This window comes from Acomys minous, assembly GCF_964271855.1.
Source record: "Acomys minous genome assembly, chromosome: 3".
Taxonomy (NCBI): Eukaryota; Metazoa; Chordata; class Mammalia; order Rodentia; family Muridae; genus Acomys; species Acomys minous.
Genome location: NC_140485.1, coordinates 97,431,362 through 97,445,130, shown reverse-complemented (window position 1 = coordinate 97,445,130; position 13,769 = coordinate 97,431,362). Strand labels below are relative to the sequence as shown.

Sequence of the window (13,769 nt, the reverse complement as noted above, 5' to 3'; positions counted from 1 at the left end):
GACAGACGCTGACTAGCAGTTACGTGGTCCCACTGTGCCACTGGAGGTGGTTTAGGAAAGTGCTAGAAACTTCAGGACTCTCAAAGGATGATTGACTGATAGAGAGACTTGTAGGGGCTCTCAAGGTGATGTCCCACACTTAGGAACTTGGCCTTCGCCTCAGCCCTGGGGACTTGTCTGTCAGTGAAAAGGGAGAGGAGAAAGTCAGTTGCAGAGACCCTGCAGCTCTCACACTTAATTCTACTGTGGATTTGTGGAGGCACAGCAAGGAGGGTTAGAGGCTTCACCCTAGCCAGATCCCCTATCAGCTCCGTCATTCCTCTTGTAGTTCCTCCACTAAGGAGATGTGCTGGTGCTTCTCCAGCATGCAGTGGTTTTGAGTTCCTTTTTCCTCCTTATTAATGTGTTTCACTATCAGTAAACACATGTCTCTGTGCTGAATCTTTTGGACAGATTTATAAATGTCTTCTGTGTCTTTAGAATTTTAAAACTTAGTACAAAGTAATATTACTTTGATTTGACTGAGTATCCATTGGCTGCATATTTAAGTCATATTTATATTTTTTACACTTTTTTTTATTAATTCATTCATATTACATCTCAATGGTTATCCCATCCCTTGTATCCTCCCATTCCTCCCTCCCTCTCATTTTCCCCTTACTCCCCTCCCCTATGACTGTGACTGAGGGGGACCTCCTCGCCCTGTATATGCTCACAGGGTATCAAGTCTCTTCTTGGTAGCCTGTTAAGTCATATTTATAATGATAAGGTTTTTTAATATTTTGGGGTTTTAGAAAGTAGGGTAGTATTTTTTAAAGCCTATTGTTTTTTTTACATATGCAATTAATTAGCGTTCTGTTAAAGTACTACTTGGTCAGGTATAATCCATTGGTCTACAAGCTCCCTTTTGCGCGGCATTTTAATTGAATTACTGGTACAAACCAAGAAAGGCATACCTCACAGATAATTGGTGTTGTATCCTTTACAGCAGTGATTGCTAGCCCGGGATTGCACAGAATTTTGGTGTTTCTCAAGCCACTGAAGAGCTAAGGTGGCGGGACTTGTCTTCAGTGAAATTCTTTCACTCAAAGAAGGATCTAATGGGGAGGTGCTCAGTAGCCACGTTCAGGAGTGGCGAATTGAAACATTATTCTTCAAACCAGTTGCTTTCACAGCCAAATATCCTAAAAGTTGCTCCTGCATGCAGATTCTAGTGGAATGTTCCAGAACTCTCCCTTGGGCTCTTGGCACACTTAACCACTCACACACAGCTCAGTGCTGAAATGTGAGCCAACTGTCAGGCCTCGGTTAGAGCTCAGCAGTGCAGGTGAGGAGACAAAAGACACATAACGATCCTGAGGTGGCCTGTGAGGCTTCCTACCGTGGCACAAAAGTGCCATCGCTTTGTTGCAAGGGAACATTAAAATGCCTGCACCACCAGCTCTTTTCCACGGACATGCCCATTAACTGTGCACCGATCTCAGATGTGCACTAAACCGTCCCTACAGCTGTGTCAAAGAGAAGCCCTGCTGTAGATCCCAGCCAGGTGCTTGGCAAATGCTTTTCGATAATTTGAGTCCTCACACCTGCTGGAAGGGAAGAGCAAATCAAACCAGGCTTGCAAGGGCAACAGTCAGCTCCAAGCAGGGGCAGAGCTGACTTCCGTTGTTCAGAATTCCTGTAGGTAGGGGTTGCGTAGGAACATTCTGCATCTCCCTTTTTTTTTCCCTCCCTGGTGGGTCCCTTTTTTGAAATGTAATGCTTGATTGGTGATCTTTCTATATACGAGGGCCTGGTATTTCCCAGACATTGCAATTATGCTCAGAAGCCGAGGGTCTTACAGTTCATCTGTGGCAGCATCTTCTGCAGCTGGCATCTCCAACAAGGTGGCAGATTTCTTTTCCTCTGCATGCAGGTGGTACTTGTCACACACACAAATTCCTGTCATCCTAGAGGGAAGGAAAACAACCCTCAATTCAAGCTTGGTTCACTTATTTATCTTTTTAGGATGAAAGAGGTAGAGAGGGTAGAATCAGGAGTAGACTGGAAACTAACTCCATGAAGCAAGGGAGGAAGACAGTTGGCGGTGTGGGTGCCATTAGGGGCAAAGGGCTATGTGGAGGAAAAGCTATGTGGCTCATGTTATAGGTGCCTCTTTTTTTTTTTTTTTTTTTCCTTCCTTGCCTGCATCTCCCTCTAAGGTGGTACTTTGGAAAACTTGGCCGCAAAGATGCTGAGAGACAGCTTCTGTCCTTTGGAAACCCAAGAGGTACCTTTCTTATCCGCGAGAGCGAAACCACCAAAGGTAAGCGAGGAAGAAGACCAAACCCGTGGGTTCTAATCTGAGGGCTGGTCTTTGGCATTGGAAGGCTTAACTGTGATGCCCAAAGGCCTTACCAGGGACAGCCCCGCGGGGCATGATGCAGTCCTGCAGACAGGAGGGTTGGGAGGCAAGGGATGGTGGGGGAAGAGATTGTTGAGGGGTGGGAGGCAGGGGTAGTAAGTGGGAGGCAGGGGGCCCAGATAATAGAGGAATAGACAGTAGCCACAAAAGAAATGGAAGTTTGCCCTCTAGAAGGATGCTCCTAGGCTCTGCTTGCCCCCTCTACCCTCACCATGCCTTGCCTCCCAACCCTCCACCATTCCTGCCTCCCAGGTACCCCATGGCAAGCTCCCCTGGAGTCTGCGCTTCATCTTTCCTGGTGGGATTCAGTCTATGCTATCTTAGACAACATAAGAAACTGAATAGAAAGTTTTAGAAACATCATGAAACTTTTCCTTCCAAGAGCGAAGTGATGCTATAGCTAATATCTTCTAATACTGTCAGGACAGCAAGAGCCATCTTTGTCCTGTTACTGAGTGGAGATGACGAGTGGTGTCCTCCCCTCCCCCTCCGCGCGTGCCAATGTGTGTTTGCACGTGTATGTACGTGCATGCATGTGTGTCTCTTTAAAAATTATAAATCAGAATAGCCAAATAAACGAGGCCTACGAAGCAGACTGGTACTCAGAGATGAGCAGCACTGCTAACACTGCGTGTGTTCACCAGGTGCCTACTCACTTTCCATCCGTGACTGGGATGATATGAAAGGAGATCATGTCAAACATTATAAAATTCGCAAACTTGACAATGGTGGCTACTATATCACGACCCGGGCCCAGTTTGAAACACTGCAGCAGCTTGTACAGCATTACTCAGGTAACCTCAATTCTAACCACCCTCGCCGTTTGGAAATTGAAAAGAGTGGGTGGGTACAGAACTGGGAAGGGGAGGGGGGGAGGGGGGGATGTAGCAAATACTACATAAAAGTTACTAGGTGAAACTGTCCCTGTGCCCGCCCCTGACACGCTTGAGTCGGTGGCCCTGTTCCTGTTCTACCGCAGATCCTACTGCTTGCCTCTTGTTTTTTCAGAAGTTTCCCCCCCAGTAGAAGGCAGTAGTTTAAATCTTGGATCTTGCATTTGTATTGTTATTTTCGTAAGAAGAATTCTTGCGAGCTCTTCTCCTGTTGCCTTCATCACAAAGTGCAGAACCATGATGGGAAAGGAAGAAAGACATTGTCCCTGGGCAGCTCACATGGGGCCCCTCGGGAACCTCGCTGACACTGCACTGCAGTGGGGCTGCACCACACATTCCTGCACCTCATGGTCATTTATCCGCAGAAGTAAATCTGCATTTTGTTTCCCAAGTGCTGCTTCCTACCCGGCCTTCCCTGTCCGCAGCTACGGCTCTCCACGGCTCTCTATTTCTACCGCTTCTGTTGTGTTGACCTCCTTTTTTTCTTTTTTGAGATGGGAGTTTCACCATCTAGGCCTTCCGGCCTCAAACTCACAGATCCACCTACCTCTGCCTCCTGGTTGCTGAGACTTAAGGTGTGCACCACCACACCCAGCTATTGTGATGACTTTAAGCAAAGATTAGATACTAGATACTGTCTTCAGGTCAAGTGATACCAATTTTTTGTTATTGTTGTCCTTGGCAATTTAACTATTGGATATATGTGTACTCGTGTGCATTTTATTTAAATCTGTCACTTTATGTGCAGTTGTTTTAACATGTGACGCTTGCTTTCCTTGGCTAACAAGTGTATCTTGCTATACCATGCATGTGTACATGACTGCTCCATTTTGTTTTGTTTTGTTTTCCAGCTAAGATCTCACTTGTAGCCCTAGGTATCCCAGCATTCTCTGGGGAACCCAAAGTGACCTTCCAGAGTTCCAGCAGTCCCCCTGTGTCAGCCCCCTGAATTCTGGGGCTACAGATCACAGCAACCACACCCAGCTTTTTCACCTCACCATTGAAAAATATTTGTGCTATTCTTACCACACGGAAAGAATAGTAGTCTTTTAACAATAGCAGTCAGAATGCCTGTGTATTGATTCTGGCCACTAATGAGCAATTGAAAAAATTAACAATAGCCCAAGTAGCCTGTGATTCGGGGCGTTAGCTCTCGCTCTGTGTGGATTCAAATGAAATATGGAGGGAAATGGAGCAGAAAAATCTCCGTGAGCTTCAGTGATATACACAAAACGCCTGAATGTTATAAGGATTTTTCAAATGCTGAACTATATTTCATTACAGGCAAACATCAGCAGGGTCCCCAGGGTTTGGATCATTTGAAAATAGTGTGCTAGAAAGGGCGCCTTAATAACATCATAAAGCTGAGGGAGAGAGCGGATATGAAGAGCAATAGACGTTTTTTAATCTCAGAGAAAAAAAAATCCATCTTGAGTTAGATTTGTTTTTATATTGGCTTTTTCCCTTCCCTCTTTCTGTCTTGCACATAGAAGGCCTTTGAAATACTGACACATAAATAATTTCCTGCCTAAAACATCTCAGAACCAGATTCCACCAGTTTAAAAAAAAAAAAAGAGCCAGCCACAGTTTGTGCTTTGGATCTGAGGGACTTCCAGGGACGTGGGGTGACTTTGCCCACAGCTCTGTGTGGCTTCCATCCTTCCCTGTTCACTCTGTGGGCATCTAGCCCATCTCCCCTGACTCTCAAAGGTATATTCTTTTCAAAAAGGAAGGTGGGGGGAGGGGAGACCAACGTCCCTGTAACCTGAACGATTGCTACTGTTTCCCTAGCCGAGTTTCTGTGAATGCTGTTAATTTCCATTCTTTCTTTGAATCCAGACTCCTAAATTATACATAGGAAGCTGTTTATAAGGTTGTGTTTTTTGTCTTTGTTTGTTTTTTTGCTGGAAATCTGCAAAGAAGCCATGCCAAGCACATGGGAAGAGTAGAATAGAGTCAGGAGGATAAAGCAGTCACTAAAGAAAGCGCCACTTCCTCTCCCCCTGCCAGGTGTACTCAGGGTCCTGCGGACAGCCCCTGCACTACAGTCCCACTGTAAACGTGTGGACCAGAGTCTCTCCAGCCCTACGCCACCTAGGTAGCATGTATGTACCTTTTGAAATGAGCAAGGGCATTTTCAGAGTTCGAGACAGTGAATACTAGTTCATTAGACTGAAGTACACAGAAGCCCAAGCAGGCTAGGCTGTGTCCATTGAGCGTACCCGGGGATGGGCGTGGGCCCCGGAGTCCACATCTGAAATGTCCTGTGTCCACCTCCAGCCAATGTGTTTGCTTGTGTGTGTGTGTGTGTGTGTGTGTGTGTGTGGCGCTGACTGACGCCGCGCTTCCCACTTGTGCGCCTTGTCCTCACGTGTTCTGCTCTTCTCTCCCTCACCGCTGCCCTGCACCTTCAGAGAGAGCCGCCGGTCTCTGCTGCCGCCTAGTAGTTCCCTGTCACAAAGGGATGCCAAGGCTTACCGATCTGTCTGTCAAAACCAAAGATGTCTGGGAAATCCCTCGAGAATCCCTGCAGTTGATCAAGAGACTGGGCAATGGGCAGTTTGGGGAAGTATGGATGGGTATGCTAAGACTCAATTACTATTTCTTTAGTGTCCTCGTTTGGGAAATCCCAAACATCAAAGATGGAAGGTGAAAATAAAGTGTTATTTTTTTGTTTGTTTGTTTTGTTTTGTTTTATGACCAGGAAAACAGACAAGTCCGAATTACTCAATTTTTATTTTTTAAATTTTGAAATTTCTTGAAAAGAGCTAGAAATGAGCAAGAGCGGCCAATGGCTCTGGCTCCAACCTCCGTAGAGTGTCTTACCTTTCCTTGTCAGCTGCAGATAATTGCCAAGTGTTGCCCTCAGGGCAGGTCACCTTCCATCTTTCCTAGTGCATGCACGATTATGGATTGTAAGGACTGTTTTCTTTATTAATTCCCTTTCCTGTAGAGAAAGCTGATGGTTTGTGTTTTAACTTAACTGTGGTTTCATCAAGTTGTACCCCACAAACTTCCGGATTGGCTAAAGATGCTTGGGAAGTTGCACGTGACTCGTTGTTTCTGGAGAAGAAGCTGGGGCAGGGGTGTTTCGCTGAAGTGTGGCTTGGTAAGGCAGAGGGCACATCCCGCTTTGGCTGCGTCTCACAGCCCATGAAAAGGACAGTTTTGAACAGAAATGCATGTTGTTGCCATCGGGACAAAGACCCTTAGCCTGTGTAACTTAGGCGGGCTCGAGCCTTCCAGGTTTGCAGAACCCGGTGGCACCTTGCTGTGTTCATCTGTCCTGTTTCATGTGGCTTGTTAAACACCCGCACAACAGGAAGCCAGCGCGCGCGCACGCACGCACGGAGTGTGGTGCTTCCTGTGAGATGGGACGGTAAGAGGCTGTGTGAGGGCTGCTGCAGGCTCTCGGGCTTTCTGCCCACCGAGCTTGGGTCTGAGCCCTTGCTGGATGACAAAGCATTGATACAGGCCCTGTTTTTGTTTTTAAACATTTATTTATTATTATATATACAGTGTTCTGCCTGCATATACACCTGCAGCACAGAAAAGGGCATTATATCACTTTACAGATGGCTGTGAGCCACCGTGTGGTTGCTGGGAATTGAACTCAGGACCTCTGGAAGAGCAGGCAGTGCTCTTAACCTCTGAGCCATCTCTCCAGCCCTACGGGCCCTGTTTAACCCCTGAGCCCCATCTGTAAAATTGATATAGCAGCTGTTTTGAGGGTTCTATCAGATGTGTTTAAAATCCGTTGAAGATCTCAGATCCACGCACACATTTCCTCATTTGGTTATTAATGCCAGCTGTGCTAGGTAGGCCCTTGAAGTAACCCCCTGGGTCAGTTGCAACTTTGCTTACTGACAATGCATAAACTTAGACCCCTTCCAAAAATGTCTGTCCACAAAAGGATAACCAAGTGGAGTCGCCCTTCCTTAGAGTCTAAAGGGATATAAACAGGTGATGTGATCTTTAGGCATGGTCCTCATTAGCAGCGTTAATGTAATTAAAATGCTTGAAGCACAGAAGGTAGTGGATACTACGTAGACACACAGATGTACTGGAAGAACACAGACATCCTTGTATATATATATATTAGCTATTATCCCTTATGCATTAAAATAGAGAAGGCACATAAACGTGCCCAGCCATGCCTACCCTTTATCTCAAGTATTATAAAATCTACTTATAAGACTTTTTTCTCTTTAGCCACCTGGCTTATAATTGAAGTTGTAAACCTAAGCCTAAGGAATTTAATCAGATCACACAATCAGGAAGAATCGGACTCTAAGAAATTTGATCTTCCAACTTTTGTAACTGTCAACCTTAGATCATTACACAGAGCACCAAGCATTTCCCATGGGACACAGGAGTTGGGCTAGAAGCCCAGGCAGTTCGCCAAGCTGTGAGAGAGGTCGCTCCCACTGTGATGAAATTGGAAAATGTTAACAGTTAAATCACCCAGGCCACTTAAAAATTGTCACCGTTCCGATTTACCCCGAGTGGCGGATGTTTTCTAAGATAAATGAACTCCTTAAACCACTGTTTCTTTCGTAGGTTCTTTCCCCACCCCCACCCCCAATAGAATGTACATTGTAATTGTATGTTTTAACAGAATACTCAAACCTCTTCAAGACACAGACTCCTTAGATCTGTAAGTCATAGATGAAACCTGAGTAAATCTTGGTTTGAACCTATATTCTCTTTCAAATTGTAAGCAATATAATCTCAATTTGCAGATTTTTATTTTCCCTTTATAAAATTATCCTTTAAAACCCTTGGCCTAGAAATGGAAGTAGCCCAAATTTTGACTTTTAATTGACAACCAAATGAGAATGAAAAGCTAGTTCATGCCTGTATTTTACAGAGAGTGGCTATAAACCAGCCCTCACCATGGAGTCAGCCAGGCTTTTGAAGAAGTATTTAAACATAGCATGTCTAAATACTTCTCTTTCCTCCATGCTGTTTGAGTGCCCAGCCCACCTAATAGAAGCTGCTGTTCTGTGGCTGACTCGAGGGAAAGCTAAGGAATTTTCCTGACCTGGGGAAGTACGGGCAAGCAGACCCCCTTGCCCGTGCTTGTGGGTGCACTTAGCTTGCCTTCTAAAGGACTCGGTCAAGTATCACATCCAGTACAGGCAGTTGAAGGCCCATTCCAGGCATCCTCCATGTGTGGCTACCTATTTATAGGGCCACACCCTCTGAGATGGAATTTAATCTAATTTCTTCCATGCTTTCCCAGTTACCTAAGGGACAGCTAATAGATACCCAGGCCCGTTCTAAATCCTAGCCTTTCATCACTTAAGTAAGAGCCTTTTGGTATAAATTCAGTTACATGTATGAGCCATAAAAAGAGTGACACATATCAAGTGGGAAAAGTTAGTGAATTATTAAATAGCTATAAGTAAACTCATTTTTCCTGTTGAAATACTTGACGGAGTCCTTGCAATTAATTGTCTTTGCTCTTAAGAACCATTTAAGTTTTTTTAAAACTTAAAGTCTGATTTTATGCACAAAGTTGTTGGTCAAAATTATTTTTACCATGAAAAGAGTGTCTCCGGGCTGACTTAATATTGTGGGGTGTTTGTAGGCACCTGGAATGGAAACACAAAAGTAGCCATAAAGACTCTCAAGCCAGGCACCATGTCGCCGGAGTCGTTCCTGGAAGAAGCACAGATCATGAAGAAGCTGAAACATGACAAGCTGGTGCAGCTCTACGCTGTCGTGTCTGAGGAGCCCATCTACATTGTCACGGAGTACATGAACAAAGGTCAGGCAGCCCTCCCCTCTCCCCTCCCCCCTCCGTCCCTCCCCTCCCTCCTTCCCTCCTCCCTCCCCTCCTCCTCCTCCCCACCCCCTTCCCCTTTTCTCCCCCCTCCTCCCCACCCCTTCCCCTTCTCTCCCCCTCCTCCCTACCCCCTCCCGTTACCCCCTCCCCCTCCCAGAGCCCCAGGGGACCAATCAGAGAGAGAAACAGAGCTGCCTGCTCGCCTTCACCCCCCAGTTCAGGAAGCGTCCACTGTGCTCACTCAGGATAACACTTAGAAAAGAGGGAACACTGAGCTTGCCCCCGGTTCTTGAGAAAGGCGGTGCCTTTGCATGTCACACATCAGGAATGCTGCTCGGCATGGTTAAAACAGCCCTCTTACAGCGGAGCTAATGTAGAGGGCCGTGAGATCTGCTGCCATTTTGAATCAGTGCCGTCTGTTAAAGTTCCTACTTCAGCACTAAGTAATCAGCAGCAGACAGTTTCTGGCTGAGTTCGGTCCTCCTCTCAACATCCTTTGCCCCAGCTTTCTCCTTAAATGTCAGGGGAAGAAGTGACATGCAGTCATCCCCCCTCCACGCTCCTGTGCGCATGCATGTATTGGTGCACACGTGTGCATGTGTACACCGTTATAATCAAACCAGCGTTGTTGGGGATGAAGCCAGAGATCACTGTGTTTTGGAAAAATAAATGAGCCAAACAAGAAACAGCCTTAAAAGGCGCTGCGCACATCAGAAGACAGCAGTGTAATTTTTCTTCTCTATGTACTCTCTTTTAAAAATATAATTGGAATTTTTTCCTGGCAGATTGTTTGCCCTTTGGATCCAGGGTTATTTTGTAAATAACTTTATGATTAAAGCATTAAAAAAAAAACTGATGGCCATGGTGTGCCCCCAGCTCCTGCAAATGATTATCTCCGCCTTGGTTCAGTTCTGAGCCTACTCACGCAGCCTTACAAGTGTGGCTCTGAAGCCCTGGCCATTCTGCTCGGATGTCTGAGTCAGAGGCGGGGCTGGCTGTGATCTAATTAGGAATCAACCCGCCCCACCCATGCTCCCCAGATACTTAAAATCTGAAAATAAGTCAATGATCCTGAAACTCTCTTGGACCAGAGTCACCTCAAGGTCCATCTGAGGCCAGGCATAGTGGCACGTATGCCTGTAATTCCAGCACTTGAGAGGGAGAAGCAGGCAGGTTGCTGTGAATTCGAGTCCAGCCTGGTCTACAAAGTGCCTCCAGGCCAGCCAAGGCTACATAGAGAAACCCTGTCTCAAAAACAAGCAAACAAACAAAAAACCCACAGGCATCTGGGTCTGACTCCAGAGTTTATGGTGACTATGCATTTCCAGCGAATGCTGCTGTTGCTGCCGGTGGGAAATGTACAGCCTCAGACTGCTCACCTGAGCTGTCTTTCTCCAGGTCACCGTCCTGTGCACGGGTGACTGGAGCATGGAGGACGTTCACTTTCTGACATACTCCTCCTTGTGACATAAAAAGGAGGTGAAGTTCATTTCTTCTAGTCTTACTATATCCGTTGCCTTTAGAAACAAAATAAATGCTGTTTATTTTCTGAAGCTAAAACTTGCTTCTTAGAACATGGGGTTTGTTTCTGTTTTTTTATACAAAGCTTTCTTTTTCCTTTGATGGCACTGTCCCATTCCCTACCTGTTAACTTACAATGAGGAAATCAAATAAAGCCACTATTGGGAATTTTTTCCTTTCTGAGTAAACTAAAATTGTTCCATGTCTCATTTATAGGAAGTTTGCTTGATTTCTTAAAAGACGGTGAAGGAAGAGCTCTGAAATTGCCAAATCTTGTGGACATGGCGGCACAGGTAGGCCACGGGGTGCCTTGCCTCAGACCGTGGCAGTTTTCAGCATGGACACATGAGGGGTCCTGGTGTAACCGCTGTGCCCCCTCCTGGCTTTCCACAGGTGGCTGCGGGAATGGCTTACATCGAGCGCATGAACTACATCCACAGAGACCTGCGCTCGGCAAACATCCTAGTGGGAAATGGACTAATTTGCAAGATTGCTGACTTTGGATTGGCGCGCTTGATCGAGGACAATGAATACACGGCCAGACAAGGTGGGCACTTCCGGGACAATGGCCCCTGATTGTATCCCTACACTGCTCAGACGTCTCCCTCCCCCTCCCCCTGACTCCCTCCTGCTGCCCTCCCTGCCTCGCCGCCTCCCCCCCCCCCCCCCCCGCTGATCTGACAACACTTTGATGGCTCTCAGGTGGAGGACTAGTGGGCACCCCCAGACAGGTGCCTCGCTGGTTTGTTGAGTGGTCCACTCCCGTGGTCTGCCTGCCTTTCTGGCAGTGTCTAGGCCCACAGTGTTCTGCTTTTGGAAAAAGAAGGCTGTGGGGAGCCAAGTTATAGCTCGTTCCCAGTCAGTCACGTCCCAGCGGAAATCAGATGTCCCTCCAAGGAGAGACTGTAATAACAGTCTTTTACAGAGGAACAGGCAGGGTTTTGGAAAACAGAGAGCACAGTACATGGCCTCAGAGCTAACATCAGAGGAGCCAGGGCTCAGATCGCAGCAGGAGTGGCTCAGTGAGGGCACCTCGGAGAGAACCTACTGAGGGACGTGGAGGCTAGTGGTGACCTCACTGCAGCTGCCTTCCAGGGCCCCAAGCAGGCCCGGCCCGAGACTGAGCCCTCCATGAAGTCTCTTGGCTTCAGAGCAAAGCAGTGAAGGGGAAAGGCATGGTCTGGAGGGGCTGGCTGGTGACAGTCCCTTGAAACGCCATGTTTCCTTCCCAGTCTGCCTTTACCCACCCATCTCCTGCAAAAGTTCATAGATAGCAATCTTATGTAAAACATAGACCAAAGCAGAAGCCAACCCACTGCGGCGACTGCCAGTGGAGCGCCGGTGCCAGGAAAGAGCTCCCCAGGCATCTTCTGCCTTCCTGGCTGTTTACATGGCAGTGTCCAGGTGTGGAGCTAAGTGAGGGACTCACAACTGTGGAGGCTTCTGTGTTGGTGTTCACACCCGGAACTCAGGCAGAGAATAAGTTTCATTGGTGATATTAACCCTGAGCCCGGGTGAGCGGGAACTGGCATATACCACAGGATGCTGCTTCCTACAATTTTATAGTGAATAATAGCCATTTCACTTGTTTCTAGAATCTTCTTTTCCTAGTTCTTTCTTTTTAACTTTTTATTTCACGCCACTCTTCCCTCCTTTTATTTGACTTGGAATGGAAGTGCAGTGGGCAATGATAGAAAATGTCAAACTAAGACCGTGCCTGGTTACAGACACTGTCCAAATGCTGGATTGCATGTTGGGCAAACAGCTCCGCTATTTGAATTCTTCCAACATATGGTATTTCTTGTCCCGGAGCCTTATGCCCACACAGCAAGCCTCCTTGTGGGATCTTGGGGGAGGGGGCTCATGTATACACACACACACACACACACACACACACACACACACACACACACACACAAGTTAGGAGGCACAGGAGGCGGCTGTATCTCAAAGCATAGAGGAATACAGGCATGGTTGTGGGCACAGGGTATGCCAAGAGGGTCTGAGGGAGTGTGAGTAGAGTCCCTCAGGGAAGGCGTGCGAAGGCCGATAACCTGGCTATTTGACTTAGCAAATGGCTCCAATGAAGCGCAGGAGCTTCCTTCTATGTGTAAGAATATCTCAGTGGCAGAAGGAGCAATGCAAGGCTGTGTTCTCACTGCTAACCTGACTTTGTACTCCACAGAGTACAACCTTTCTCCATCCATAAATGAGAAGGTGGCAGGGCCAGGAGCCAGCAGATGTTCGCAGAGGGTACTGTTGGAATGGCCTGGGTGTATAACTGATGCATCCTTCATCAAGGGCCTAAAGACTGTGGCCTTAGGTGACTGGCACCTCTCATGTCGGCTTCTGCACTGGGGCCTGTCCAGGACCCTCTCAGCCTGGCCATGCAGCCTTCCTTCCCTCTTCCCATCACGACTGCCTCCCCCCCCCACCCCCACCCAACCCCCCCCCCCCCCCCGTCACATCAGACCACTGTCTGTACCCCTCCCCAAGGGCGAGCCTCAATCCTTTGTTCGACCTTTCCTTGACTTAGTTTCCAAACAGAAGGCTCCGTCCTCCCTCTTCTTTGGTGTGCTCAGATGCATACCAAACAGTGGGAAGGGGTACGTAGCCCGGGGTGGATGAGGTACGGTGCCCAAGGCAGTACGGGCAGTCGAGAACCAGGAAAGGACAGCACATGTGTGGCCCTGGGCCTGCCTGGCCTGCAGGGGGCAGGAAAGAGACTCGGGGTTAGCAGCGTCACTCATACAAATCCCGAAGCTCACAAGTGGAAGACCAGGATTTAAAAACAGTACAGCCCGCCTGCTCAGGCTTGCTCTTGACCTGTGCCTACTGTCTCTCACCAAAATAGTGTAAGACCGGAGAATTAACTCATGATTCTCATTTCCTTTTTATTTTACGGGGAAAGCCTCAAGGGGCAACCTCTCAAACTCACATGTGTCAGGGGACCAGAGAGACTTTCATTTGCCAGCCTTGGATAGCCCAGCTGTTCTACCTGTCTCTCCACTGGGTCTGCCCCGCCCCAGCCTTTCCACTGCACAGAATGGTCCGGCATGTATTTGCCAGTGCGTTCTGCAGATGGCATGTGTGCTGCATGCCGACGTTCCTGCCGGGGATTAATAAGCTCCTCTAGACAGCTGGTCCATGTGCCTAATAA

General features: G+C 47.5%; 1 protein-coding gene across 7 annotated transcripts in view; it reads left to right on the top strand.

Moving 5' to 3' along the window:
* The window catches only part of FYN (FYN proto-oncogene, Src family tyrosine kinase), a 192,805-nt gene that overhangs the window by 154,226 nt on the left and 24,810 nt on the right, over positions 1-13,769 (top strand). For 6 of the 7 annotated variants that reach the window (XM_084776781.1, XM_084776786.1, XM_084776783.1 and 3 more), the window contains 6 exons: positions 2,202-2,305; positions 3,049-3,198; positions 5,712-5,876; positions 8,891-9,070; positions 10,826-10,902; positions 11,003-11,156. In XM_084776781.1, coding sequence (XP_084632907.1) covers positions 2,202-2,305; positions 3,049-3,198; positions 5,712-5,876; positions 8,891-9,070; positions 10,826-10,902; positions 11,003-11,156 — 830 coding nt within the window. Of the gene's footprint in view, positions 1-2,201; positions 2,306-3,048; positions 3,199-5,711; positions 5,877-6,250; positions 6,407-8,890; positions 9,071-10,825; positions 10,903-11,002; positions 11,157-13,769 lie in introns of all 7 variants that reach the window. The other variant, XM_084776782.1, reaches the window with a different exon arrangement.